The sequence below is a fragment of the Seriola aureovittata genome, chromosome 23 (genome assembly GCF_021018895.1).
Source record: "Seriola aureovittata isolate HTS-2021-v1 ecotype China chromosome 23, ASM2101889v1, whole genome shotgun sequence".
Lineage (NCBI taxonomy): Eukaryota > Metazoa > Chordata > Actinopteri > Carangiformes > Carangidae > Seriola > Seriola aureovittata.
The window spans coordinates 6,532,142-6,557,834 of NC_079386.1; the positions used below are offsets into that span (position 1 = coordinate 6,532,142).

Below are 25,693 nucleotides of genomic sequence, written 5' to 3' on the forward strand. Positions count from 1 at the left end.
CTTTAACTTTAAAATATCTATCTTTCTTTTTTTTTGTTTTAATTTTCTTGGTGCAGACTTCCACAGTAGAAACCGTTATGTTTTCCTACATTATACTTGGGAAATGGCGGTTTTCGGGATTTATGTGGAACTATCAGTGAATGCCCACTTTGTGAGGGGACTATTTACTGTGTTGCACTCAAACCGGAAGTTGTTGGTACATTGCTGCAAAAAAAAAAATGTCCTAGCTTAACCGAATGAATGGATGCTGTGATGCACTGAGGTGCCTTTGCTCACATCTCTCCAAGATGACATGAACATTTAAGCTCATATTTCAATCCTCTCGCTCCTGTCTTCCACGAACTCCCGCCACTGGTGAGTGCATGAAAATGGCATTCGAGCTATTTTCTGTGAAAACAAATTGTCAGGCTAACATAGCTTAGCTTACACTGATTTATCATGAAGTTTAATGCATATTCATGTCAGCCGGCCTTCCAAGGAAAAGCGAACACAAGCTTCTACTTCAACGTTTTACAATTCGCCTCACCAACAATGTTTGTTAATGCTGCTGAATAGGGATGCTATCCCTCTTAGCTTGTTAGCTAAATGTTGAGTGCCAGTTGAGAAACTGAATTTTGACTCAGTTTAACACATATACACATCATTAGGTGTCAGTTACAATCTTCCCAGACAAAAATTCACTTCTGATAATAAAGAATAATCAATAATGACAATAATACATTGTGACTGTTGATGTTTTACTTGTCCCATACTGTCATCCTTTCAGCTGGTCAGGGTACCATGGCAACGAGGATGAAGCTGAAGCTGAAGACTGTGTTTGTGCTCTACTTCATGGTCTCCCTCCTGGGCCTTGTCTATGCATTGATGCAGCTTGGTGAGTGGTCAGCATGCAGTCTTATTTGAAACTTGATCCATTGCTGTAATAAAAAGTATGAGTACATAAGCTTAAGCCTGTGTGACAGGGTCAAGGAACTTCAGGGAAAGACAGATATAAATGAACTGATTACTTCTTGGTTAAAAAATACCCTTTGGAGTCATTACGCTCTGCCAGATTTTGTACCTAAGGCTGCCTTTCTCTGCTTTGTCCCTGATGCTTTGCAGGTCAACGCTGCGACTGCACAGAACATGACATGCCCAAAGACCGCACCATATCTCGACTGCGGGGGGAGCTGCACCGTCTTCAGGAGCAGATAAGGAAGTCAGAGGCAACCAAACAACCCCAGAAACCTGCAGCCAAGCCTTCTCTGCCCACCATATTTGTGATTACCCCAACATACGCAAGGTAGCCTTCCTTGCCCCATCACCTCCCTCCTCTTTTACTCACCATATCCCTTCAGATACAAACCCACTGTTTCTCTGATTTCCGTCTCTGTCCAGGCTGGTGCAGAAGGCCGAGCTGACTCGTTTGTCCCAGACATTCCTCCATGTTCCTCAGCTCCACTGGATTGTTGTGGAAGACTCGCCTCATAAGACGCCACTAGTGACTGACCTTCTTGTAAAGAGTGGCCTGACCTACACACACTTGCACATGCCTACTGCCAAGGACCGCAAACTCCAGGAGGTGGGTAGAGAAAGGGCAGTGATTTGTGGAGACAAAGTCAAATTAGTCTGTCTACATTTCTGTCGTCTTTGGTCTCAATCTAATTCAATCCTCATCCTCCACCTCAGGGTGACCCCAGCTGGCTGAAGCCTCGTGGAGTCGAGCAGAGGAATGAGGGTCTACGGTGGCTCAGAGAGGACAGGAGGGCTCAGCCGGGTGGAGACAACCAGCAGGGGGTGGTTTACTTTGCTGATGATGACAACACATACAGCCTGCAGATATTTGAAGAGGTGGGTGTTGTGAATGTGTTTATTTTTATTATTCTCAGAAGGGACTTGTTTAGCCTGTTATGATGTCTGCAATGTTTATAACTGTGAAAGCGTGTGTGTGTGTGTGTGTGTGTGTGTGTGTGTTAAATGTCCCATGATTGAACAAGAAAAACAAATGACCTCTTGTTTTGTTTCAGATGAGGAGTACCCAGCGAGTTTCAGTGTGGCCAGTGGGGCTGGTTGGAGGGATGAAATATGAGAGGCCCGTGGTTGAGGGAGGAAAGGTGGGTGCTTCCTGTGTTCTGGTTTCTCAACTGGAACTAAAGGAACTGTTCCAGGGTTAATGATACTAAAGAGCTCACTCTCACTGTTTCACTGATGAAAAACAAATTACTAACAGCAAAAATATGTTTTGTGTGACTCCTGAATGAGGTTAGTGTCTTTTATATTAAATCATGAGATACTCAACTATTGCAAAGATTATACAAGTAAGTAATTATATTGTGATGTATTACATCATGTATTAATATGTGATTTGACTTAAGTCAAGGTATTTACTATCTTTCAAGGGCTTTCAGCTGCATGTCACAGTCTTCCTCAGCAGATAAAGTTCTCTGTTGTCATGCAAACACCATCACTTATCATGTGACCCAAATATAGACCTTTACGTCATGACAACTGAGCGAACCAATCTGCCGAGGAAGGCTGTGAAATGCAATGGAAAGCTCCTGAAAATGGTAGTAAATAGACTGTGTGTTCGGATTTGATAGGTTTCTGTCAAACTACTGCTGAAAAATAATCAACTTGCATGAAAATACTTTATTATATATATTTTTTATATTTTATATCATCCAGCAAATATAAAATGACATTTGATAAATTGTGACTATCTGTGTGACTTTCCTGACTCATATTCATTGAAGCTGTTCTTTCTTTCATTCTGTTTTTCTTTAAAAAACAGTTACACAAACCAGTACAACATATAAAAACTGATATCTGTGGGATCTGATAATATCAGCAGTTATCTTCTCTTAAAGCCCTAGTGGTTTCTTTTAATGTTTTATAAGCCACTTCGACTGAATTCTTACCAACAACAAATGTTTTTGATTGTTCTTCTAAGGTTGTTCGTTTCCATACCGGCTGGCGTCCCAGTCGCCCCTTCCCAATGGACATGGCCGGCTTTGCTGTGTCCCTCAAACTGGTCCTGGCCAATCCAGAGGCTTGTTTTGATGGAGAGGCACCAATGGGCTTCCTAGAAAGCAGCTTCCTTCAGGGATTGGTTACCATGGATGAACTGGAGCCCAAGGCGGACAACTGCTCTAAAGTATGAATGACCCTATTTTGAAATTTGTAAATCGTCTATAGCGAAAGCCAAGGCCAAAATATGTTGAATGCATGTGTGTTCTTTGGCGAGTCTTTTTTGAATTTAATGACGGATAGAATTAGTAGTTGCAGTATATTGTAAAGCAAAATGTAGTATTTGGTTGTATGTCCAATCATTGTGTGTATGTGTATGTGTGTGTGTGTGTGTGTGTGTGTGTGTGTGTGTGTGTGTGTGTGTGTGTGTGTGTGTGTGTGTGTGTGTGTGTGTGTGTGTGTGTGTGTGGGTGTGTATTTTGCAGGTGCTGGTGTGGCACACACGGACAGAGAAACCGAAGATGAAGAGAGAGGAGGCTCTGCAAGCTCAGGGACTGGGTTCAGACCCTGCTGTGGAGGTCTGAGGAACACACACATTCACACACACACCACACACACACACCACACACACACACACACTGTAAAGCATATTCTGCTGTTAAATGCTGCATATGGTTCTCTGCGTTGTAAATACTGTAAAACAGAAAACTATCTGTTGGAGATGACATTTAAATTTACCTGGTTATGACTGTTTGTTTTCTTGTGTCAGGTAGTAAATGTACGTGTGTGTATATATTGAGTGAGTGTGGGTGTCGTGGTAACTGTATGTTAGTGTAATTATCAGGGTTTTCTTTGGTTTTAGTGAGTTAGACGTCTTCATTTAGCAGTACAGGGGATGAGTTCTAACAATTGCCTAATGGGGGCGCCAGATCAGAAATTTAGTGAAGCCATGCAGTTACACCTCCAGTACATTTCTGCTTAAAGCTGGAGGAACAATCACGTCTTATTACAGACTCGCATACTTGTATCATTCGTAGGGTTGTACATATTGTGCTCAATGGAAATCCTGCAGTGTAACCCATTCCTGACAGCAGTTAGATATTCTTATGTCTGAGTTACACCAGGACTGGTTCCATCTCCTGTCTATGTTCCCTCTGGTAGTTGTTTCTGATCTGTACCCAGTGTCATCAGTTCAACCACCGACTTCTTGACTGATTTCTGACCGAGATGCAGTTGCCATAGAGCACTTTATTCATGCATGGCTTCCGTTTTTGTGATATTAAGTGTCTGTAAGTCTGTATTCAGCCATATAGATGCTTTTTTTAATCATCATCATCAGAGGCATGATCATAGTCTTTATTTAGTATTGTGGAGCAAAGATAGTACTAAGGTGCATTTTTTCACCGTAAACAATATTCATAGCATAAACAGCAGCCAGAAAACACGCCAAACAGGGAACAAACCTTAGCAACTAGTTGCCTTGCCTTTATCATGCTCTCATGCACCTGAGTTAAAAACACACAAAACTAGTACAACTTGGCGACACTATGCTGCAACACAGGCGTAACAAATACCGAGATGCATTGGTTCCACACCCAGTGTAGCTTTAGTGATACAGCTCAGAGCGCAAATGCTGGTTTTCAATAGAGTGATAGCAAAAAGCAACTAGTTCAACAAACATTTTAATGTGTATCCTTGTAGTGATGCTTTTTAGAAAGTTCGTGGAATCAATTTAGAGGCTCTGATTAAGGGAACAACACTACTGACGCTCCTGTAAATTCAAACAGAATACAAAACATGGCCTTCATGCTACATTTCCACTGAGAACAACACTTCAATTTGCCTTTTAATAGACAAAAACAGCCCCTGGTGTTTAGCACTAGCAGTATTTCAAAACTATATTTGAAAAAAACTCTTCAAATATAAATTGAACTACTCGGTATGTGCTTGATTATCTGTCACAACATCCTCAGAAATCAGAAGAATGAAGAGCAACGTAACGTTAAAGTTCGAACAAGTGCTCCTCAGCTGCTGTTGTATGATACTGTAAAAACAGCTAGTGCCTGCTCATGTGTAATTAGTGCCTGTAAGTCAGTTCTCTTACTGGTGTATAAGGTATTTATCACTGTAATATTCTTTACATTGTATAATGTGATCATGTCTGTCCCTGGTCTTGAAAATAAACCTAGTTAATGTAAAACATATTTTGCCATTGTCTCTTTTTCAAACTTTAGAGGTACTTGCTGACTTGTGAACTAACTTTGAACTTTCTCTTGAACTTACAGCAGCAGAAAAATGGAAAACCTGGTACAATGCAGTGATGCAGCAGCTACACAGACACTATGTTTAGTTTACTGTCCCCTGCCATGTCCCTGCAACGTGACGCTGCTAATCTGGTGAATGAACTAAAGTGCAATAGCTTTTGGTTCAGACTCTGGGTTTATGTTTCACTTATGGGGATGTGTGATCAATAAGAGGGAGGGATTTGGATACAGGTGGACCAATTCCTTGGGCAGATCACAAGCTGAGGGATTTTGAAGTTCATAGATTGTATCTTCTGCAGAAGTCAGACACAACACAGGAGGGTAGTCCCAGTACAAAATGGAGGCCAGAAGTTTTTTCACTCACTTTTCAGTCCTACAGTATAAGTCCTCATCCAGGCCCTCAGCTCCCCTCGTGCCAACTTTAAACGCAGAGCCCCCAGACTATGGAATAGCCCGCCCGTGTCATTCAGATCTTCCACAGCCATCAACTCTATTCAATCTCAGCTCAAAACATATTTATTCTCATTAGCGTTGAAGACGAGCTGTTTCCCTCTGGTTTGCTTGTATGTTTTGCTGTTTTGTTGTCTGTTGATGTTTGGTTCTCTGTGTTGATTGTATTTTTTCTTGATGGTGTTGGTCAGCCGTTTGCTGTTTTTAAATGAGCTCTATGAATACATTTGAATTGAATTGAAATTGTTTATTAGCATTTAGGTCTCTGTGAATTTTGAATATAAGTTCATGTGTTTAAATGTTTGTGAGCTCAGGGACAGTCTGTGACAATCTTGCTCACGTTTTTATTTAGTTATTTATTTATTAAACAGTGTCCCATGAAGAGAGCCACATCGCCAAAATAAAAGCTGTATTATGGTTGCAATAAAGGGTAAAAACCTAGTTTGCATCTTGCTCATAGATAATTGTTTAAAATGGTCTGCTATGATGCGCCCTTTCAGACTGCAAGCTGCAAGTTGAAGCAGGAGCAGCACAAAGGGACAGGGTTGCCACACAGGAACAAGAACACATTTTGCTTTTCTGTGCTGCTGCAGATGAAATGTCAAACTTTAGTGCATATAGTTGGCAGCATCTGTCCCTCTCCTGTATTTATAAACCTTTTTTTGCAGCACATTTTAGATTCTGACGCCAATTTGTTTAAGAAATGCTGACTTGGCTGAGAAGTTGAACGACTACCTGCTTAATTTGCCTTATTTGAAACCCAGCCAGCAGCACACCTGTTCTCTGAGTGTGTCAGGTTGAGGCAGAGCTGTGACTTAGCCGTGTCACACTTATAGACTTGTTTTTCTGCAGTTTCACCACATCAAAATCAGCACTAGCCGCCTAACTACAGCTACCAAAAAGCAAAACTTGTCCCTGTTTGACGGTGACCATGGCAACCTGCTCCCGGCGTCCGGCACTGTCATCGGTGAATACCCACGCAGGTGGGGATTCTCACCTCAACACAGCTGAGGTTTTTACAGGCCCGTGTGATTGACAGCTGTTAACACCCTCTCTGCAGGGAAGTTGTCCGCTTCGTGACCATATATGGAGGGATACGGAGGCGTGAGTCTACCTCATCGCATGACACACTCACACAGGGCTTGTAAGATGAAGGTGCACTGGGAGGTGAGTAAGAGGAGTGGAAGTCACACACACCATATTTGAACCGCAATGATACACTCACAGACACGTTCAAGTGCTTTTGTTGGCTGCACTTAACTTGTGACTTGTTTAATTCCTGTCTGTAACTTTTAAACTATCATCTTCACTCAAACTGTCACTCATTAATAACATATCACGCTCCATTATTATGTGTGTGTGTGTGTGTGTGTGTGTGTGTGTGTGTGTGTGTGTGTGTGTGTGTGTGTGTGTGTGTGTGTGTGTGTGTTTTTTCCTGATCTTGGTGTGTCCCCGCAGTTGCACAGTATGCATGTGTGTGCATGTACAAGAAGGTGTGTGTGTACTGTACATCCTGACGTTAAATAAAACAGGCATGTAGATACACACACACACACACACACACACACACACACACACACACACACACACACACATACACACACATAGCTGAGTAGCTCCCACTCCCTGTCCCACCCAGACACAGTGTTTGTCGTCCAAACAGTCGGATAACATTCAGTGACCAAGCTCATTCATTCTATCTGTATAAACACATACTTTCCATTAAGGTTTACCTGCTTATCAGTAAACAATAGTGATTTAGACACGTTAGTGGATATGGATAGAAGGCAGCTGACTTTATACCAGTGGCTGCCATTTGAACGTGGGTCACATATCGCACGCCTCAAACTAAAACACATTGTTTCTCTTGAATGTTAATAATTTTGTTATTAAATCAATATAAGATAAATGAGCTTGTGCGTTCCAAATGACATATTCATGGAATTATGTTAGTATGGGATACTGTATGGACCTTATGCAGGATTACTGATGGGTTAGCATTGTGAAAAGGTCTTTTAAAGTTCAGTAAATGTCCTTTGACTGGTCAATTTGACAATTAAAGAATATCAGGGTTGATTTGTAAAGTCAATTGGATCTATTAAATAAAGCTAATCACTTTCTTGTCTTTTTATTGGGCCTATTGACGTTCCTTTAAACTGATAAGTGTGTCAGTGAGGTGCTATAACCAGCTGATGATATGTTGGCTACAGCCTGACCCATACTGGACTCCTGAGGCTAAAATGCAACATTTGGAAGTAAAAACGATATATGTGCCGATATTTTTGTCTTAAAGTAAAATATAATATAACATTTTTGTTTGGATGCTTTAAATTTGTGTCTTAAAGAATTGTGACCATATATCATCATTTAAGGGGGTTTGACATTAATTAAAGAGAAGTTAATGATTATGAGTCTCATTGAGCTCCAAGGGGAAAATACCACCTTTTATATAAAACCTCATACAGGAGAAGACTTCAGTCTGTAATGTTATCAGAGGTTAAAGTTGGGTTGAAAGTCACATCTGTACTCTGCAGGTTTATGTCTGACAGCTGAGGACGTTAATGGTTAATGATTGATGGCTTCTGATATCAGAATGGGATGTTTGGTTTCTGCTGGTATGATGATTTGTGAGATGAATATTTTAGTCCTTGCTGAGTACGCCTCTATGTGTGTGAGATATAGGCAGGGGTATATTTGTCCCTCTATCTCTTGTTACTGATTTTAAATCATAACGTTAAGTCAATCTGTGTTTAACTATGTACAGGAGAGGTGTGTCCGGTTAGGAAGGGAGAGAGAGAGAGAGAGAGAGAGAGAGAGAGAGAGAGAGAGAGAGAGAGAGAGAGAGAGAGAGAGAGACCTGCACGTTCGGGCAGGGTGGACGTGTGACGTTGTGTGTTAGGAGAGTGTGCTGAGCTCCCAGCTCTCAGTCATTCACTCAGACTCATACACAGAGGAGGTATTGCTCACCATTGCTCACACACACACACACACACACACACACACAGAAGGACAGGAGACAACAGAAACATATAAGGTAAGACTTGTTCCTCTTTATCTAAAAAAAACCCAAACATTTTGCTCATTGCTACATTGTCACATTGTTTTAAGTGTAAATGTCACGTGTCTATAAATTATTTTATACCAGAAACTTCACTTTACAGCTCCCTTGCTTCTTCTTCCAATAAATGGCAGGATGTTAAATTCTTTTCTTCTCATTCTTTCAGTCTTTTTTTCTGATTTTCTCAGTGTTAATCTGCTCGCTGCTCTATGAATCACTTGCTTTCTCTACACTCTCAACATTATGTCATTGAATTTTAAAACGTTGCTCTGCTGGTGTCTCCTTTATCCATCTTTGGTCACTCTCTGTTTCTTTTTTTATTTTCCTCATGTTCAATTATACTTATCTGCAGTTTAACTTTGTAATCTGAACCAGTGGCAGATGCTGTGAATTTCATCAGATTATGTGAGATGCTACCTGTCATATCTGAACCTGCTTAGCATACATTTCCACAGAATGCTGTTATCTTAACCACTCTCCTTTTTTACATAGCTATATGTGTTATACAAAAATTAATTATAACATTGTAACTTGTAAACTTTAGAAATGCTGGCAGGTAGATTTGTTACCTTTGGACAGAGCCAGGCTAGCTGTTCATGAATTTCCCCTAAGGGATAAATAAAGTATTTATCTATCTATCTATCTATCTATCTATCTATCTATCTATCTATCTATCTATCTATCTATCTATCTATCTATCTATCTATTTCCAGTCTTTGTGCTAAGCTAAGCTAAGCTAATCAAAGCTAGCCAACTTCACATCAAGCATGCAGATATATTAGTGGTATTCACCCTCTCATCATCATCTCAGAGGGAAAGATAACGTAAGGGAAAATTATAATAACGAATAGGCGTCTTTTCAGTGGATTGTAGTGAAATGTAGATACTGACAGGTGAGATCAAAAGTGCATGCCAACAGAACAGTATTTATGCATATTTATGACGTAAGGTTGGAGGGTGATAAAGTTTATAGGGCAGAAACCATTAAGCGTGTTTCACTTTTGGTGAAAACCCAATCAATGATGTCACAGCGGGAAAACAGCTGCTGTGACCTCACTGATGCCCCCTCTATAAGTTGCGTTTTGACCCTTTCTCATATTTGTTGAAATTAGTGAATTTTGTCTGATAATTTGAACAAAAACCGAGTACAAGACAAAAGTTGGGCTGACTTTGGCAATGAGAGATAAGCAGTCATTGGTTTTGGCAGCTGTTCAGCATCCAGCTGGTTAGATCAGTGTCAAAGTCTGACTCTTGGTGTGCATGTGTGTGTTTATTTTCAGTTGTAAGTACATTCTGTCTTCATCTTTGACATCCAGTTATCACCACGACCCTGATAACATTGACTCTGACCTCCAGTGTCGAACACACACACACATATGTACTCAGCCATAGTCAAGTCAAAAGTAGAACTATGAGTGTGAAACACTATGACCAAAAGAGGATAGTTTGTTATTTTCCTCCATAAACATTTTGTGGTGTTTGCATAGCAGCAGCCTGTCCGCAGCAGCAGATCCACCTAAAACATGTAGGCAATCACACTAACCCATGACACTGACATAGAATCTGAATTATCTTCCATCTTTGGTCTCATTTCATGCCATTTATCTCCTCTTTCATCTATATTATCTATCACCTTTCCTGAACTTTGGCTTATATGAAAATCTCTTGCAGCTACTATGAAATGAAGATTTTGAAAAAGATTGTGAGTGTGAACAGTGACCCAAAGAGTGAGTCTGAGAGCAGGGTTATGTAATGGCATTAAGCTAATCTCACTTGCACCTTCTCTTTCAGAGGTGTGTGAGAAGTAAGAGTGTGGCAGAGGACACAAGAAGTGAAAGAGAAACAAGACACAACGAGAAACGATATGACGATTGGCAAGAACTCCCGGAAAAACTCAACCAGGAGCTCCATCCGGGCCCCAAAGTTTCTGGATAAATCCAGCGGCTTCTACGGTCGACTTGATGAGCCTGAGACCACCGGAGAAGGGGAGGAGGTGAGGGCAAACGAAGTAGAGGAGAGAGGGAGTGGGGTGGAGGATGCCAGCAGAGAAGGGAGAGCCATGAGCAGCCCGGCCACAAGTGTGGGGAACAATTCAGGGGCAGATGAGGTTGACGATGCTGAGGCATTTGAGTTCAATGAAGGGCTGATGGAAGACGATGGCGAGACTCTCCTGCGCAGGAAACCCAGCCGGCGCAGCAGCAGGTGGAGAAGAAGCTCCAGGAGGAAGCAGAAGGAGGGGAGGACCGAGGAGGATGCAGCCCGGGACGAGAGGCCCAGCCTGGGCAAGGAGAGTCTGGTTGACTCCCATGACCTGGAAGGCACCAGGGTGATGATTATGGTAGAGATGGAGAAACTGAAGCAGGTGGAGGAAGAGAATGAGAAAGCAGGAAGAGGGAATGAGCCCGCGCTTGTTCACTTCCCGGTCCGGGAAGATGAGGATGACCAGGTCCTCATCAGAGACAAGAAGAGGGGGAGGGAAGAGGAGGGAGAAGAGGAGAGGAGGATGAAGAGAGAGCAAGAGGAGGGGATGAAGGTGGTGAAGAGGAACACAATGAAGAATTACCGCAAGGTGAGAGAAATCAGACAATAGATACAAAGTGAGAGCCTTGTGTAGTTTCTATCAATTTGTTATCAGCATATTGCAGAAGAGCACACTTATTAACTTCTGCTTTCTGTCGCTCTCATTTACATAAATTCCATATCCAGCCTAACCCCATCTGGTTAAACTTTAATCCCCTGAAGGTTACATAATCGTGTCCTCGGAGTTTGTGGAACAGAGGGTAAACTTCTCCCTCACCATCCTTCACATACTGGGCTATTAATCACCATGGAGACTATCATATCACCTTAATAACAGACCAGTAGGGTCAAGGTACAGCAGCCATTGGTGCATGTCACCAAAAACATTAAGCAACCTCCTCTGTTAGGATGTTTCCTTTACGTCATGTTTAATGACATGAAAACACTGAGCTGGAACAGAGGTTTCACTGACGGGCTTTTAGCTGTGCATGTGAACAAGCAGCGGTGTACCTGCACCGTATACCCTCACCTGATTCACATGCTCCTGAAGCTTTTCTGCTCACATGGAAACACATGCACAGAGGTGACATTCCTGTGCCCCGTGTATCATGTCCTTTGATCAGTGGAACGAAGTACGGCAGCGGCGACCCGCCTACTAAACCCACACCATGAAAACATTCCACTGCTGTTTAACCAATCAGCTGCACCCTCAGGCATCACAGGCTGACCTCTTGGTAGATTCAAAGGCAATCACACCAAAATCACAGCTAGTTTCTGTGCATAAGGGCAGGTGTAGAGAAGATACCTGTATTTTATAATGAAAAACGAGCAAGCTGAAAAGTGCTGGTTGAGATTTCTTGAGTCGCACAAAAATCACCAGCTACTACAGCAACAGGCTTTCAGCAGCGGGTCCTAAGATAAATCTGAGCGGTCTCAAGAGGATGAAAAGGCAAGAATGCTGAGAAACTATAGCTCTGCTACATACATTTTTCTTTTTGCTGTTATACAGCAGTAGTTTTATATCTTTAGGTCCCTAAACAGATTTCAAATACACCAACATGAGACAGATTATTTTCTGTTGAACTGCCACCACCCGGTGACATGTGAGACCAAGTAGCTCCAGACAAAACTGCGTTAGTTTTCCAGTGACTGTTTTTTTTCCCAGATGGAATTAAGATAATTAATACAGCTGAGCACCTGCTTCACAAAATGGTCAACACTTTATTTTAAACATCTTTAATTTCCTGGGAGGTTCCCTTGAAACAATTATGTAGTTTCACATAGAGAGAGTCAGTTTGTACACTTGAACTATTTCCAATGAATAGTCTTTTAGTGAGTCAAGAGCAGGTCAGCTGAACATAGAAAAACGTGACTTTCCTCTGCAAGGAAGCAAACAATTGAACACATATGCGGCATAAAAGGATAAAGGAGTCATGACTGAGTATTTACTTGGGTTTAAATGGAACAGTTCTTTAAAGGAAATTCCTCTGAAAATACTACTTATAAATTCAACACAAGTAACAAAACGCCAACTAAAATAAAAGTCTCAACTTTATCTTCATTTTCCTTATAATAAGCACTACACAACACAATTCTTTCCAGGAAACCTTGAAGAATTTATATGATTATATTCTTAGGAAAACACAGAACCATCCTGAAAATGTTTAGCCACGCAGACAGCATGTCTTTAGGGTTGGCTAAGTCATTTGGGCCACAACTTTAGTCCAGACTGCAATTGGTGGTCCTTCAACTTTTCCTCTGGCACCATTAAGTTCAAATTTTTATGGTTTGTGAACAAACACTTGCGAAACTGATATCATTTCCATCAGCCCCGGTTGTACTTTGTGTTAAGTGCTAGTTAGAAAATGTAAAAACACACTAAATCATGAGGGTAGACATGGTTAATATACCTGCTAAATATCAACATATTAGCATTGTCATTGTGTGTATAATGTTAGCATTTATTTCAAAGCACCAAAACGCCTTAGCTGCTAGCATGACCGCAGTGGGACACAACATAAACAACTGCTTTCATCTTATTTATGTCTTTAGTATCTGTACAAAACTGTAATGATGAGGTGTGACTGTATAAATCACATTTCTGCTTCATATGTAGCGACCATTTTCAGGTCCAGTCTTATTGCTATATCTGACCTTACTAACCTTTACCCTCTTCTTCCCATCAGGCCTTGGACCGAGCATTTCGTCGCGGCTGGGAGGCCTTCATCACCAACCTCTACAGTGTCACGCTCACACCTGTGACATCATCATCGCCACCTTCACCTTTGTCAAAGAAGCAGCAACGAAACAACTCTGTGTTGGCTGAGTTTCGGTAGTACTGAACACTGACATGGACGATTAAAACAAATTAAGTAATTTGTACAAATCATGATTATGCTGAATAGTGATGGACAACAGAGGGGACCTTTATAGCTGCATGATGTGTTTGAGTCATTCATTAAGCCTCAGTAATATCAATTATTTATGTTAGTTACTGAGTCTTAATTACTTAACATCAAGTGTACTGCCTTGTCATATGGTGGCACACATTAGTTTGCACACATACTGCAGACCTTTTACTTTTACTAAAGGAGCTGGGGAGGTCAAGCTGTTGATTTTACATTGAAGTCTATGAGACTGACTTGAATTTTAAAGTTCAGTCTTTATGTGACTGAGTTCAGCTGACTCTAGTTCCCCTTTTCTATGTTGCTAATTTCAGATTTTAGTCAGAGGCGTAAGAATGTCTGAACATATCTTAACGTAGCTCCTTACATCCAGCCCACTATTAAGAGCTTGTAGTACAGATAATCTCTGCCCCTTTGGTTTAGCACTATGAAACGTAAGTGTTGATGTGTAAGCAAAGGGAATGGAAAATTTCCAAAGAGTAGTGATGACTTATTAGTTGACTTTTTTCCTGATAATATTCACAATTCTGTCTGGTAATCAGTGCCATTTATTGCTGCTAATCAGTAATCAGCTGTGGTTAATGACAGACACATGCATCCAGCTAGTCAGTGTCTACAGACACTGTCATTGTGATCCACATTAACACACATTTGTATGTTAAATAATTATGGAGAAACTGCGGTTAATACCTATTTTAACACGGGGTTTTCCCATCTGTGTGCACACAGAAATACACAAGAGATGTCACGTAGTCCAGCTTGACAGTGTTTGACTTCCTCATGAGATAAAGTTCATCCCTGTGTGTGTTCTGGTGAAGGTTGTTTAACCTGATGGAACAAGACAGGAGAGTGTTTGCATGTTTGTGTTTGAGACAGAGCAACAGTTTTTATAGTCTGGTTATGAACCTGCAACAGCAACAACTGATTGTTTGATTGAAGCCGCACCATGTTTTATGTGTTTTGATTTGAAAAGAGTACGCCAACCTAAATCTCAAACAGTATTTAAGAGTTATTAATGACTGAACCTTGTTAAAATGTAAAACATGTTTACAATACACCTGCTGTAATTTTCTGTTATTCACTATCTATTTGGTTTTTATATTACCTCAAATGTTGTCCATGAAGAGCTGACTCAATAGGCTGCAGAAGAAAACTTCTCCTTATCATCTTAATGACTATCTTAAAAATTTGTTAATTTTTATAAAAAATCCTTTTGTATCCTCATGAAAGCTTCTGAAGTCTGAAACCATAACAAGAAACACTTTTCTTGGGGTAAATAAACACTGAAGTTATTCTACTGGCTATATTCATTTTTACAGTAAAACTGTCACTGTAAATATCAACTGAGCTTCCTGAATTTTAAGTAGCTGACGTCAAAGTTATTATTCTATGGATGAATCAGAGTGAATGAGATGTCAAACACAGCATCACACCATCATAAGTCAACACCATGGCAACGGTTGCCATGAAACAATGAACAGCGTCAAAAGGTGGCTGAAGAAAATACGAAAATCACATGAAGATGTGACTTTTATGCACTGAACTCACAGTTGGCCCTTAGAAAAACTGTACTCAGCTTTGATCTAATCTGACTGTAATATACCATACACTATGGTATATTTACAGATATTCACTATGAGGACATGTGCTCTATATACAGTAAATGAAGTAGCAAATGTACTATTTAAAGGCCTTTATAGTGCACATAATACCTACCACAATGCAATAGCTCAAAGTATAGTTTAATTAATTATTATTTTTATTAATTTCAAACATGAAAAATATAGCTTAGATAAAATGGTCAAAATTACTGCAGTGCTTGTAGTATAAAGTATATGTCAGTGTAGTACGATGAATAACTTTATTGTGAGACCAACATATTTTGATTAAGCCTATGTAATACAAGTGTTGCTGGAGTTTTGCCTCTTTAAGACTATTTCTTTCCATGCACCTTGAAAGTAGTTTAAGTTTCCCAGTAGAAATCAAAATGATTTAAGGATTTAAGGTGACCGTCTCTTTATCTGTGTATGTTTGTGTTAACTGTGTGTAGCTACAGAAACTTTTTATTTTGAAAACACTCAACAGGAACTGGTCTAACAGCATAAGTAAGGGAGTGTGGTTTCTGTTCTTCAGCGCAACTTCGATCATTTTGATATTAATTTCCACAAAATAAATGGCTGATAAATCTTAAAATGTTTTAATGGACGTGGGCATGACATGTTTCTGCTTCTACATGGGGACATAACGTCACTGCCATCTTGTGGATGTAAAAATTGTACTACTTTTTCTTTAACGGAAGTGACGCAAAGAACAAACTCTTTACACTTTCTTCAAGTTTCTTCAAAGTCTTTGCTCTCTAAACGGTGAGTATAAAGTATAAAATAGATTTCTTCTTCAGGTTTAATTCATGCAAAGCTACACGTAGCTCATGGAAATGTTGACGCGGGTTTCACCCGGCTTTACAGGGTGGGAGGAGTCCTTCAGGCGGGACATAAAAAGCAGACGGACCCGCTTCCTCTTCCACTTGCTTCTCTCGTCTGGTCGAGGTAAGAGACTTATTTTTGTCAACGCTCATTCAATTGCAAACTTTTACATTACGATGTTGAACATACACTTGTGATAGTTTAGTGTTGTACTATTATAATAAACATGCATTGGCAGTTTATCCTTTTCAAGCTGTATTAAAAGCTAATGTGGTATTTTAGCAAGCAACGTAAGTGCAGAGTCTGGGTGCAGCATCCAATCCAATCCTTACTCATCCGTCAGTTAAACATATCAATGTTATCTGACATATTTGTTAACATTAAGTACAACATGTTTTCTAAACTCTGCACATAATATTTGTTGGAAAACTCAAGGTGAAATCTTGTACGACTGATCGTAATGGCCGCTGCGTGGTTGGTAGTGTCTCTCAATGATGAGAATTTTCACAGACCTGTACTGAATGACTGTGATTGTACTTTATTACTCTGATGTGAGACGCTATTACATTTTATATTTTACCGACCTGTGTGGGCCTGAACACGTTGAATGGAGCGGTCACGTGTTGGCCGACCAGAGGAAATAGACCTGCTAGCTGTAGCATGCTAATGCAATCATTTCTGCCCACTTTCCTTCCTCTAGATGGCGGGAGATCCAGAAACTGTTTGCTGCAAAGGTAATTTCTACCATGTGTTCACACTGTTGGATTGACTTGTCAACGCAAATAGTTAATGTGAATTGAATAGCATGGCATATCATGAAGCCTCGTGCTACAATGATGTCCTATTTGAACTCTCTCACTGAACATCTTTGAGGAAACTTTAATCTCTCAAAATACTGAGTAGCATGAAGCTGCTATTTTAAGTATTCACATTAAGCTGCTCCATAAACTATGAAATGCACACTTAAATATTTTTCTCATTCTCCCCCCCCCTTGTTCAGGTGTCATGACTGTTGCAAGATCATCCACAGAAGGTAATTTCAGTCATCTATTTACAGATCAGCCTTTAGTTGGCTCTTGAGGAGCTGTGTGTGCTGCAGTGATGATTCCCTGAACTCTCTCTTACTGAATCAGCTTTGAAGAAACTACTTTACCAGATTCTGAGTAGCACATGGGCTCCAACATCCAAATTGTTGCAGTTGTGGTCATTTTTCTTAAGATCAGAGACCTGTAGATTGGTCATGTTAAACTTGACAAGCTTTAATGAAATCTGACTTTTTTTATTTTTATAAATCTCTTCAGCCTTGCTGAATACTGACACTCAGATTTTCCTGTTTATGGCTAACCACTGGTTTTCTTTGTAGGTTGGTCTGCAGTGTTCGTTCACTTATGTCAAAACAGCTGGAAAGTGCACTGAGGTGAGTAAAAGATCTTTGTTCCAAGAGGTTATTTAGTATTTGGGTGTAAACATGATGATTACAACTAATGACAAGCATATGCCTGAATACAGTGATGTCAGCCTATAATCTGATCACCCCTAGTTGTACTAATAGAAAATGTTTACTTAAGCATGCGATTTACTGAGTGTTTCTTTGCTTGTTAGGAGTTTGACTAGAAGTCTGAGACAGGATGCTCCCTCAACATCTGAACATGTAAGTCTCTACATAAGTTTTAGTGATTGTAATCATAAGAAAAGCCTTTCCTGCACTTGAACAAGTCTCCAGTTCATATGGCTTTAAATTGTGAACAGAAATCTTAAATGCAAATTTCAACATATTTGAGCTCAGCTCATCACTGCATTTAATTTTGGCATTAAGTGTTAGTTCCCTACAATGTTATGTCAATGGCAAGGTTTTTCTGACTGTTTGAAAGGATGACATGGGGTAGCACCCATCAAACACCTGGACGACTAATGTCACATGGCAATTTGTCACCAAAGCCCTGATCAAACACTGACTCTTGATATGTTGCAAAAGGTTCCAGTTGAACTGTGCTGAAGAGCCACTTTGTCTTGCAGGGGCCTCTTGAGTGGACACTTGGAAAAGGAAGATGCCAATTGGAAGTCACATGGTACTTTTTCCCTATCCTCCTCCTGTTCCCTTGCATCTTATTTTAAAGTGACTAAGGACTTCATGTCTGCTCATAATGCAGTTCCAATGATGATGATACTTAGCTCACTTTGATCCAATGTGAAACGACACGAACATCTGAGCAACTGCGTTTATGTATAACTTTTTTTGCTTGGTTAACTTTGTCTTTATTGCACTTAAATTGCAAGTACTTTCTAAAACTATTTGGCTTATAATGCTGCGACATGTGTGCTGTAACCATAGCAGCTTGATCAACAAAGTGATCTGCACAACTAAAATATTTTAAACTCAACTTGTGAATGAATGCAAAATAGGGTTTCTTTTGAACAATGTGTAGTAAACTAAATTTTGTCTTCTGTCACCAGGTGATTCATCAACCGCTTCAGCAACATGATGGAAGTGCTCTAGTTGAAGGTAAAATTTAGTTGCAAGTTAAATACTACCAGTAGCTTTTATTCCCAGACCTGCTGTATATGATGAGATATATTTGGAATCTCGTTCGTCTGAAATCCTGTTGAGAAATGGAATCTCTGATATCTGAAGGTCAACAGTTGATGGTATAAACCTTGTTGCCATTTTGTAGTCGGACCTGACAGTATCTTGTCTGTTACAGGTGCTTGGTATTGGAAGATGCCCTCAACTTCTCACAAAGGTGCCAGTCCAGGTGAGTCCTTGAGGCATTGACTCCTGTTAATAGGTTCAGTTTTTATGACTGCCTATAAACTAGTCAGATTGGTGGATATCGAAACAGATTTTTACTCTGTCTTAATAACTGAAGACATTCTGTCCCATCATTTGCCCAGTATGAACAGAAATGGTTACAGCAAGTTAAACCTGTTCCAGTGTTCACATAGCACCTGATTAAGAAACTTAAATTTGATTAATGTTGGCTTTGGGGAAACGAAAAGCAGCATCATTAAGCTTAAATCACACGGCATAGGTGAAGGCAGGTTAAGCTATCGGTGTTAACACCCAGTTTCCTTCATGATGACACCCGCACAAGTCTTACGCCTTGTGTCAATGCCAGAACCTGAAAAGGTGAACCCACTGGTGTTACCTTGGCAATAAGGGGAAGACCTGTTGGGGTTACCAACAGTCTGAATGGAAACATGCTAAACACAGATGAGAAATGTTGTGATCTAGAGGCCATCTTAATTGTTTTTTGCTTTTGTTTTGACTGAAGGTAACAATCGGTGCATCATCTGAAGTGAACTTGCATCGTCTGACAGGAATTTCTTGCTTGTCTGTTCCATTAGGACTGAACTGAAGTCACTGGGGTTGATGAGACTATCAGAGTTGAGGTAGGTATCTGCTTGGTGTGGTTGCTGATTATTGTCAAGTAGATGTGATGAGTTCTCTATTACCGCCCCAGTCTGAGAATTCATGACTGATTGGTATCCCCTCTGATCACACAGTTGAGAAATTGTCATTCACACTAATGAAGCTAGAGTGACTGACTGACCCTTTTCACTTGTTTGTAGGTTTGGAAATGCTGTCTGCCTCTTCGACATCTGGGGCTGTGCTGCAGGTAAATGAGTGTTTAGTTGGCCTTTCTGGTATGTACAGGGGGTTGATCTGAACAATTAGAAAATGAGCAGTTCATCTGTCATTAATCAGCATGTGTGTCATTTACTGAATTGCTTTGTAACCATCTGTATCTTAACACAAAGCTGCTGAATTAAACTTTGTAAGTTGAATTTTAACACATGGGACCACAATGTGCTTGTTTGAACTGTTCAAACTTTGGATTGGAAGTCATTTGTAAACCTCAAGAGTCCTTGCCAAGAAAGGCTTTTGAGTTGTAGACAAAAGGATGGAAAATATGCTTCAACTAAACACAAGTGCAGTTATAAGATTTCAAATAAACTTGAGCAAACTATTAAAGCAAGGCAGTTAAAAGCTTGAACCTGAGAATGCATACTTGCTTACCCCAGAACATTAGCAGCTCAAGAGCCCATTATTTCTCCACAAATGATATGGCTTCAAAGACAATTTTGTAAAATTAATCAAACTGCAACAGTGCTGAAACTTGAAAGTGAGCAAAGGCTAAATGCATATAAAGTTTTGTACAATTGAAAATTTAGTTTTGTAGTTGACTTAAATTCCTAACAATTTTTAATCTCCCCTCCTCCCTCCCAGGTCAGACAGTTCTCTGCATCAACTGATTTTTGGTGAGTGTTTTTAATGGAAGATTTCCATTTCATGTCCTGAAACAATATGTCCCAATTAAGTGTGAAAGCTAAAGTGATGAGTTCTTTATTACGCCCCAGTCTGAGAATTCATGACTGATTGGTATCCCCTCTGATCGTGAGACTAAAAGCTTTAGTTTCTCTGTATTAGTGTCTCTGTATTTGTCACTTACAAAGTGTTCATGTTTCAGGTTGCTGTCAAGCTAAGTCTTCTTGGGATGCTGCCTGCTGCGTTGGCATGTATGGTAAGAGTTAAACTTTCAATCAAGGTTCAATGTGGAAGTGATGAGTTCTTTATTACCGCCCCAGTCTGAAAATTCATGACTGATTGGTATCCCCTCTGATCAAAACTATAACAACATTTTCAGTTGAAATCAATGCAGCTTTTACCACCCAGTTCTAAGTCTGTCTTATTTTGCAGAGTTGGGACAGAACCTGGACGCCATCATATTCTCCAAGATTGCTGCAGTTCTCTTGAGCTCAACTGGCTGCTTAGAATATCTGATTAAAATGTTTGTGATATTAAAATGTATCCAGCTGACTGACCTATTACAAGGTTTTTCCTTCTGAGCTATGGAAATCTTAAATAAAGAAACTTCACTTCAAGCTCTTTGTGTGGTTCAAATTTGTAGTCTCACCGATCCTGTCACTTTTTGGTGGAGGCAAAGCTTTTCTTCAATTTTGGCATACAGGGTATTTGCCCACTTGTAACCATTTTATAAATTGGCAATTAGCTTTACAGATACCCCATTCAATTGCATACTTTTTTTTTTTTTTTTTTTCCTAAAATCAAACTGATCAATAGTTGAGTAATTGTATCTGTAATCCAAGATCAAATCAGTCCAAAAATAAAATCACTTGGTGATTCTCATTGCTCAAATTTAGTGCATCAAAAGTGGGAGGTCTACCAGCTGTAGTTCATCCAACCTACACAAGATATGGAGTCACATGTTACAACTGCAAAGCGTTTCAGGCAGTGAAACAAACACTGATTAGAGTTAATCAAGAGGACACTTTAAAATTAGCAGGACATTATCTAAGACAGCTTGTGGTGCCACTAAATAAATGGAAATTTAAATTGCCAATTAACAGATGAGCTAACTGCAGCATTCTACATGAGTAGATGACATTCAAGGGTAAATTTTAACCTGGTGACAATTCATTAGGCATCAAGTTTTATTAGAAACATTTGATACAGTGAGGCATTACATACAGTTGTGTGTAAACAAAACTCAAGGTTTCAGTACATTTGAAATCAGAGGAATTCTCACTGTTGATCACTCTCCCTCCAAGATACCTGGATCAACAGCCTACATGAACATAGAATGAGAAAAAAAAAAAGCTGTGTGCATTAGGTGGACATGGATACAGTCAGCTCTGGAGACTGCAAACAGCTGATGGAACAAAAAAAATGGAGCTCTTTTTTGATACTTCTGAACTCCATGGTCATGCTCAGTCGGCAGTGAAGATCCTCGCAGCGATATCATCTAATAGCCAGTCCACTCCAGATAACAAGTTCTCTCCTGTTACTGCACTGCAGCCAATGATACACCAGTGATGACTTTTAATCTCATCCAGAGCCAGCGCCTGCAGGAGCGAACACACGCAGCGTAAAAACAGATGATGTACAACTTGCGGATAATTCAAGTGTAATATGACAAAAAAATTTGAAACGGCTCTATTAAGACATATTTCACTGTGACATTTCTGAAATACATAAGCAATCGTAAAGTGAGTGTAAATCTCACCTCTCGTATCGCCTCTTTGGAAAGGGCTCCTGGTAAGTCCTGTTTGTTGGCAAAAACCAGCAGTGTTGCACCAGCTAACCTCTGCAGGGAGGAAAGGACAAGGAAGAGAGCATGATACCAAATGTGTTGTGTATAAATCACTGACGTGTGCTAAGGGCTGCTCGATACTCTCCTTAATTTGACAATACAGTATTGTTTGGATTTAACACTGGTTTCTGAGGAATAAGACATGTTAGTTAAATTAAATTCAGAGTTTAACGTGTTGTTACACGACAATGAAATCTTTATCCGCTAACACAGCAAAGTTCAAAGACGATTCAGCGTCATATTTATGAAGATGCAGACAACATGCCAGTGACTAACCAGCTAACCAACCGACTGGTCCTCGGGGTTAGTGAGTGACTGCCAGTTTTTTGTTTCCAACACCTAGTTCTTTGATCTAAAAGATACTGCAACCACAATAAAAATTTAATCTGAGAATTTTTAAATACCACATAGAAAGCAATTCTATCTCAATTCAATGAAACAGTACTTCCTTGCAATATGAATAATCAATTAACACGACCTCTACCCATGAATGAACAGGCCCGAGGGGTCAGTCACTGATAACATTTCTTGTTTGTCATAGAGCTCAGTTACAAGTCTACACAGACAAATTATCCCAAAGAGACAAAATGACCACAAAGACACATTCTGTGTCTTTCAGGCTGGGGAGAGTTTTTTTTTTTCAGAGCCTTTTACTTGTCATGCCTGGATCCATATGATGGGGAGAAAACACACACATATTTACCAATTAAAAAATAAATTATGAATTTAAGTTTTAACTAAAATCAACACATAATGAGTTGATACTTCCAGGCAACTGTCCCCCAACAGCTGAAAGTAATATCTGACTACAGTCTACAGTCTACTGCAGGAAAGAAAAAAATCCTTGATGACACTTCTTAATACTTTCTGAGGCGTATTTTGAGGAAATAAATTCAGTGCTATGTAAAACTTTTCAAGACATGCAGATATACGCTGTGATAACACCAGTGTGTGTAATTCAGTATACCTCCTCCAGCAGCAGTGAACTGAGTTCCTGCCTGCAATCCTCCAGTCTGAGTCTGTCTGCGCTGTCCACCACCCACACCAGCCCGTCTGTGCTCTCAAAGTAGTTCCTCCAGTAGGAACGGAGCGACTTCTGACCTCCTACATCCCAAATATTCAATTTAAACCTAGAAAAAACAGAGAGAGGACAACATTAGGAATGTGGAGAAAAATACAGCCTGTTATTGTAAAAAAAATGAAAAATTATGTAGAAAGCAACTGACATTAAACCAGATTTTTTGACTCATGAGTTACAGTACTATGCAAAAGATTTCGGCACTTTAGTTGTTTAGATTAATTCTGCAGCCTGACATCAAGCCTGAACATACAGCCAGACATAAAGAACTTTCTTCAGAGACAGAAGAACATGAGTCCTCCAAAAGAGCCATGATCTCAACACCATGGAGTCAGTATGGGATTACATGAAGAGACAGAAGACCCTGAAACAGCCTCAATCCACAAGAAGTTCTCCAAGATGCTTGCAACCAGGTACCTTGAGAAACGGAGCGCAAGTGTAGCAAGGAGAATTGATGCTGTTTTAAAAGGCAAAGGTTGGTCAAACCAAATATTGATTTGATTTAGGTTTTTTTCTGATTACTTCACTTTGTGTTAGGTTAACTGACTTTAATACCTAAAGTTTTTGCACAGTACTGTATGCCCATGGGGTGTATGAGCAGGTTCTGAAAGACAAATACAGGACACTAATCGCCCATAACATTTTAGGAACTACATCTGTATTTCAGAAAATGTGTTTAAGCTATAGATCTTTTTCTGAGCAGGCATTTTAACTCGTCATAGATTGAGAGGTGTTAAGTTTCCCAGTGTGACAGCATGCACAGAGCCAGGACCCTGAAACTGAAGCAGCTAGAAATAATTCTACCATGAATCATTGTATGAATTATATCTGTGCTTGTCCTAGACTATGTATAAATGCCTTCACTGAAAATGACCTCTTGAGAAAGACTGTACAGTACGTGTTGTATATAAGAAACAATACCCGTATGAATAAATGTCATATCATGCTGTAGCTCCGCTGTTTGTGTTACCCTCTGTGCTCCAGTGTTTTGATGTTGAAGCCCAGGGTTGGGGAGATGGTGCTGACGTCTTCTCCGTTAAACTTCTTTAGGATGGTCGTTTTTCCTGCGTTGTCCAGACCTCTGCACGAGCCAGGTTAAAGAACAAACTGACACACCAGAGTATTTAATTGTTAAATGCTGCCACCAACTATCAGTTATTTTACAGCCTAGTGCTTCATAGCTAGAAAGTTAGCATGATACAGCACGAAATACGTAAAACAAACTTCACAAGCATAACACCGTTTATTATCTAAACATACGGATATAAAGTGCTGCTCGTGGTTTTTATGTTATTGACAGTTATAATAACACGTTAGTGCATGGATGCTACTTTGTTACCATCTAAGCTAGTAAACTCTTACAGAGAGGATACAACATCAGAAGCCTCATCTCCCGCTCCTTCTGCTTCATCTTCTTCAAAATCGTCAACAAACCCATCGCGGCACTGTGTCGCTCAGCTGCTGTTGTTACAAATATATATATATATATATTCGTTACAGATAAAGGGTTTAATATGAAAGATATTTGGCATCCATAAGCAGCATTGCGATGCAGGAAGCGATTGTAATTCTAATCCCGCCTCACGTAGCAACCGATTGGTCTGTTTAGTGAGGAGCGAACGTTGATTGGTTTTGGAAAACATTCTAAGATGGCTGATTGGTCAGTAACCATTCTAAGGTGTGGCCGTGCTGTAGAGGCACTGCGCATTTGTATGTCTTTGGTGCCCCCGTCTGTCTGCTGTCGGAATTACAGATTTAATAAGCAGTGTGGAGATTTCCTGTCCAATAGTATGTCAGACATAGATTCCAAAAATATACAGAATATAGACGGTTGTATTTCCAAAATAAAAACTGAATATTTGCAGGATACAGTTAATACAATTTTCATGAAACAGAAAACATGCTGTGCAGGCAAGAGGGTGCGAAAATTTCATTTCATTTCATTTTCAACCTTGGAAATAATAGTTTGACTAAACAATAATAACCCTAACCCTTTCCCCTGGAGCTTTCAACTGCCTCTGTCTGCTCCAGAAAAAGCTAATAAGTGGACCTTATGTTTTCTATTTGGATAATTTCATCAAATTCAGTCAGGAAATTTATTTCAGTTTATTACGTTACAGAGTGCAGCAAGACTGAGTTCATCAGCGGAGACGATAAACTTTTTACCCTACAGTGAAACTGAAATAACATTTAGAAAATAGTGCATTGACTTTAGAAGAATTTCCTTTAACCCCGTCCTGTGTTTCAGGAAACATCCGGCAATCCTAAACTTTCTAAAAAAAACTTTCATCCTTCACATGTATTTTCATCTTAGTTTACAAAGTGTCAGAGATAGGGTTAAAATTGACTCATAACTCAAACATAAAACAGGAGGTTCTCTATCTGGTACAGCTGTGGGAGAGTGACATGTTTGGTCATGTATTATACCACTGCCAG

General features: G+C 39.9%; 3 protein-coding genes and 7 non-coding genes across 10 annotated transcripts; 9 read left to right on the forward strand and 1 right to left on the reverse strand.

Moving 5' to 3' along the window:
* Positions 1 to 190: 190 nt before the first annotated feature.
* On the forward strand, positions 191 to 5,146 carry b3gat3 (beta-1,3-glucuronyltransferase 3 (glucuronosyltransferase I)). Its single transcript, XM_056369950.1, has 8 exons — positions 191 to 354; positions 767 to 874; positions 1,102 to 1,282; positions 1,378 to 1,561; positions 1,669 to 1,830; positions 2,007 to 2,093; positions 2,930 to 3,133; positions 3,432 to 5,146. Exons 2-8 carry the CDS (start codon positions 781 to 783, stop codon positions 3,528 to 3,530), a joined length of 1,011 nt encoding a protein of 336 aa, XP_056225925.1. The 5' UTR covers positions 191 to 354; positions 767 to 780; the 3' UTR covers positions 3,531 to 5,146.
* A 3,402-nt stretch (positions 5,147 to 8,548) lies between these two features.
* sb:cb1058 (uncharacterized protein LOC394209 homolog) lies at positions 8,549 to 14,940 on the forward strand. Its single transcript, XM_056369359.1, has 3 exons — positions 8,549 to 8,694; positions 10,510 to 11,287; positions 13,425 to 14,940. Exons 2-3 carry the CDS (start codon positions 10,583 to 10,585, stop codon positions 13,572 to 13,574), a joined length of 855 nt encoding a protein of 284 aa, XP_056225334.1. The 5' UTR covers positions 8,549 to 8,694; positions 10,510 to 10,582; the 3' UTR covers positions 13,575 to 14,940.
* Positions 14,941 to 17,159: 2,219 nt separating this feature from the next.
* LOC130164993 (small nucleolar RNA SNORD26) lies at positions 17,160 to 17,234 on the forward strand. Its single transcript, XR_008826685.1, has one exon. It is a non-coding gene; the product is annotated as a small nucleolar RNA SNORD26 (small nucleolar RNA).
* Positions 17,235 to 18,216: 982 nt separating this feature from the next.
* On the forward strand, positions 18,217 to 18,281 carry LOC130164992 (small nucleolar RNA SNORD29). The gene has a single exon (XR_008826684.1). It is a non-coding gene; the product is annotated as a small nucleolar RNA SNORD29 (small nucleolar RNA).
* A 343-nt stretch (positions 18,282 to 18,624) lies between these two features.
* LOC130164994 (small nucleolar RNA SNORD30) lies at positions 18,625 to 18,694 on the forward strand. The gene has a single exon (XR_008826686.1). It is a non-coding gene; the product is annotated as a small nucleolar RNA SNORD30 (small nucleolar RNA).
* A 440-nt stretch (positions 18,695 to 19,134) lies between these two features.
* Positions 19,135 to 19,261, forward strand: LOC130164998 (small nucleolar RNA SNORD22). The gene has a single exon (XR_008826690.1). It is a non-coding gene; the product is annotated as a small nucleolar RNA SNORD22 (small nucleolar RNA).
* Positions 19,262 to 19,492: 231 nt separating this feature from the next.
* On the forward strand, positions 19,493 to 19,568 carry LOC130164996 (small nucleolar RNA SNORD31). The gene has a single exon (XR_008826688.1). It is a non-coding gene; the product is annotated as a small nucleolar RNA SNORD31 (small nucleolar RNA).
* Positions 19,569 to 20,392: 824 nt separating this feature from the next.
* On the forward strand, positions 20,393 to 20,465 carry LOC130164997 (small nucleolar RNA SNORD31). The gene has a single exon (XR_008826689.1). It is a non-coding gene; the product is annotated as a small nucleolar RNA SNORD31 (small nucleolar RNA).
* A 154-nt stretch (positions 20,466 to 20,619) lies between these two features.
* Positions 20,620 to 20,693, forward strand: LOC130164995 (small nucleolar RNA SNORD31). The gene has a single exon (XR_008826687.1). It is a non-coding gene; the product is annotated as a small nucleolar RNA SNORD31 (small nucleolar RNA).
* Positions 20,694 to 21,506: 813 nt separating this feature from the next.
* On the reverse strand, positions 21,507 to 24,837 carry arl2 (ADP-ribosylation factor-like 2). Its single transcript, XM_056369361.1, has 5 exons — positions 24,631 to 24,837; positions 24,228 to 24,338; positions 23,147 to 23,309; positions 22,093 to 22,173; positions 21,507 to 21,931 (listed from the first exon to the last, which is right to left on the reverse strand). Exons 1-5 carry the CDS (start codon positions 24,693 to 24,695, stop codon positions 21,797 to 21,799), a joined length of 555 nt encoding a protein of 184 aa, XP_056225336.1. The 5' UTR covers positions 24,696 to 24,837; the 3' UTR covers positions 21,507 to 21,796.
* Positions 24,838 to 25,693: the final 856 nt, after the last annotated feature.

Excerpts from the sequence above, each read along its gene's own strand:
- b3gat3 (XM_056369950.1), top strand. The coding sequence starts at position 781 with ATGGCAACGAGGATGAAGCTGAAGCTGAAGACTGTGTTTGTGCTCTAC. Across the intron at positions 1,562-1,668 it reads AGGACCGCAAACTCCAGGAG|GGTGACCCCAGCTGGCTGAA; the intron begins GTGGGTAGAGAA and ends CCTCCACCTCAG. Across the intron at positions 3,134-3,431 it reads AGGCGGACAACTGCTCTAAA|GTGCTGGTGTGGCACACACG; the intron begins GTATGAATGACC and ends TGTATTTTGCAG.
- sb:cb1058 (XM_056369359.1), top strand. The coding sequence starts at position 10,583 with ATGACGATTGGCAAGAACTCCCGGAAAAACTCAACCAGGAGCTCCATC. Across the intron at positions 11,288-13,424 it reads CAATGAAGAATTACCGCAAG|GCCTTGGACCGAGCATTTCG; the intron begins GTGAGAGAAATC and ends TCTTCCCATCAG.
- arl2 (XM_056369361.1), bottom strand. The coding sequence starts at position 24,695 with ATGGGTTTGTTGACGATTTTGAAGAAGATGAAGCAGAAGGAGCGGGAG. Across the intron at positions 23,310-24,227 it reads AAAACACTGGAGCACAGAGG|GTTTAAATTGAATATTTGGG; the intron begins GTAACACAAACA and ends TGTTTTTTCTAG. Across the intron at positions 21,932-22,092 it reads CCAAAGAGGCGATACGAGAG|GCGCTGGCTCTGGATGAGAT; the intron begins GTGAGATTTACA and ends TCGCTCCTGCAG.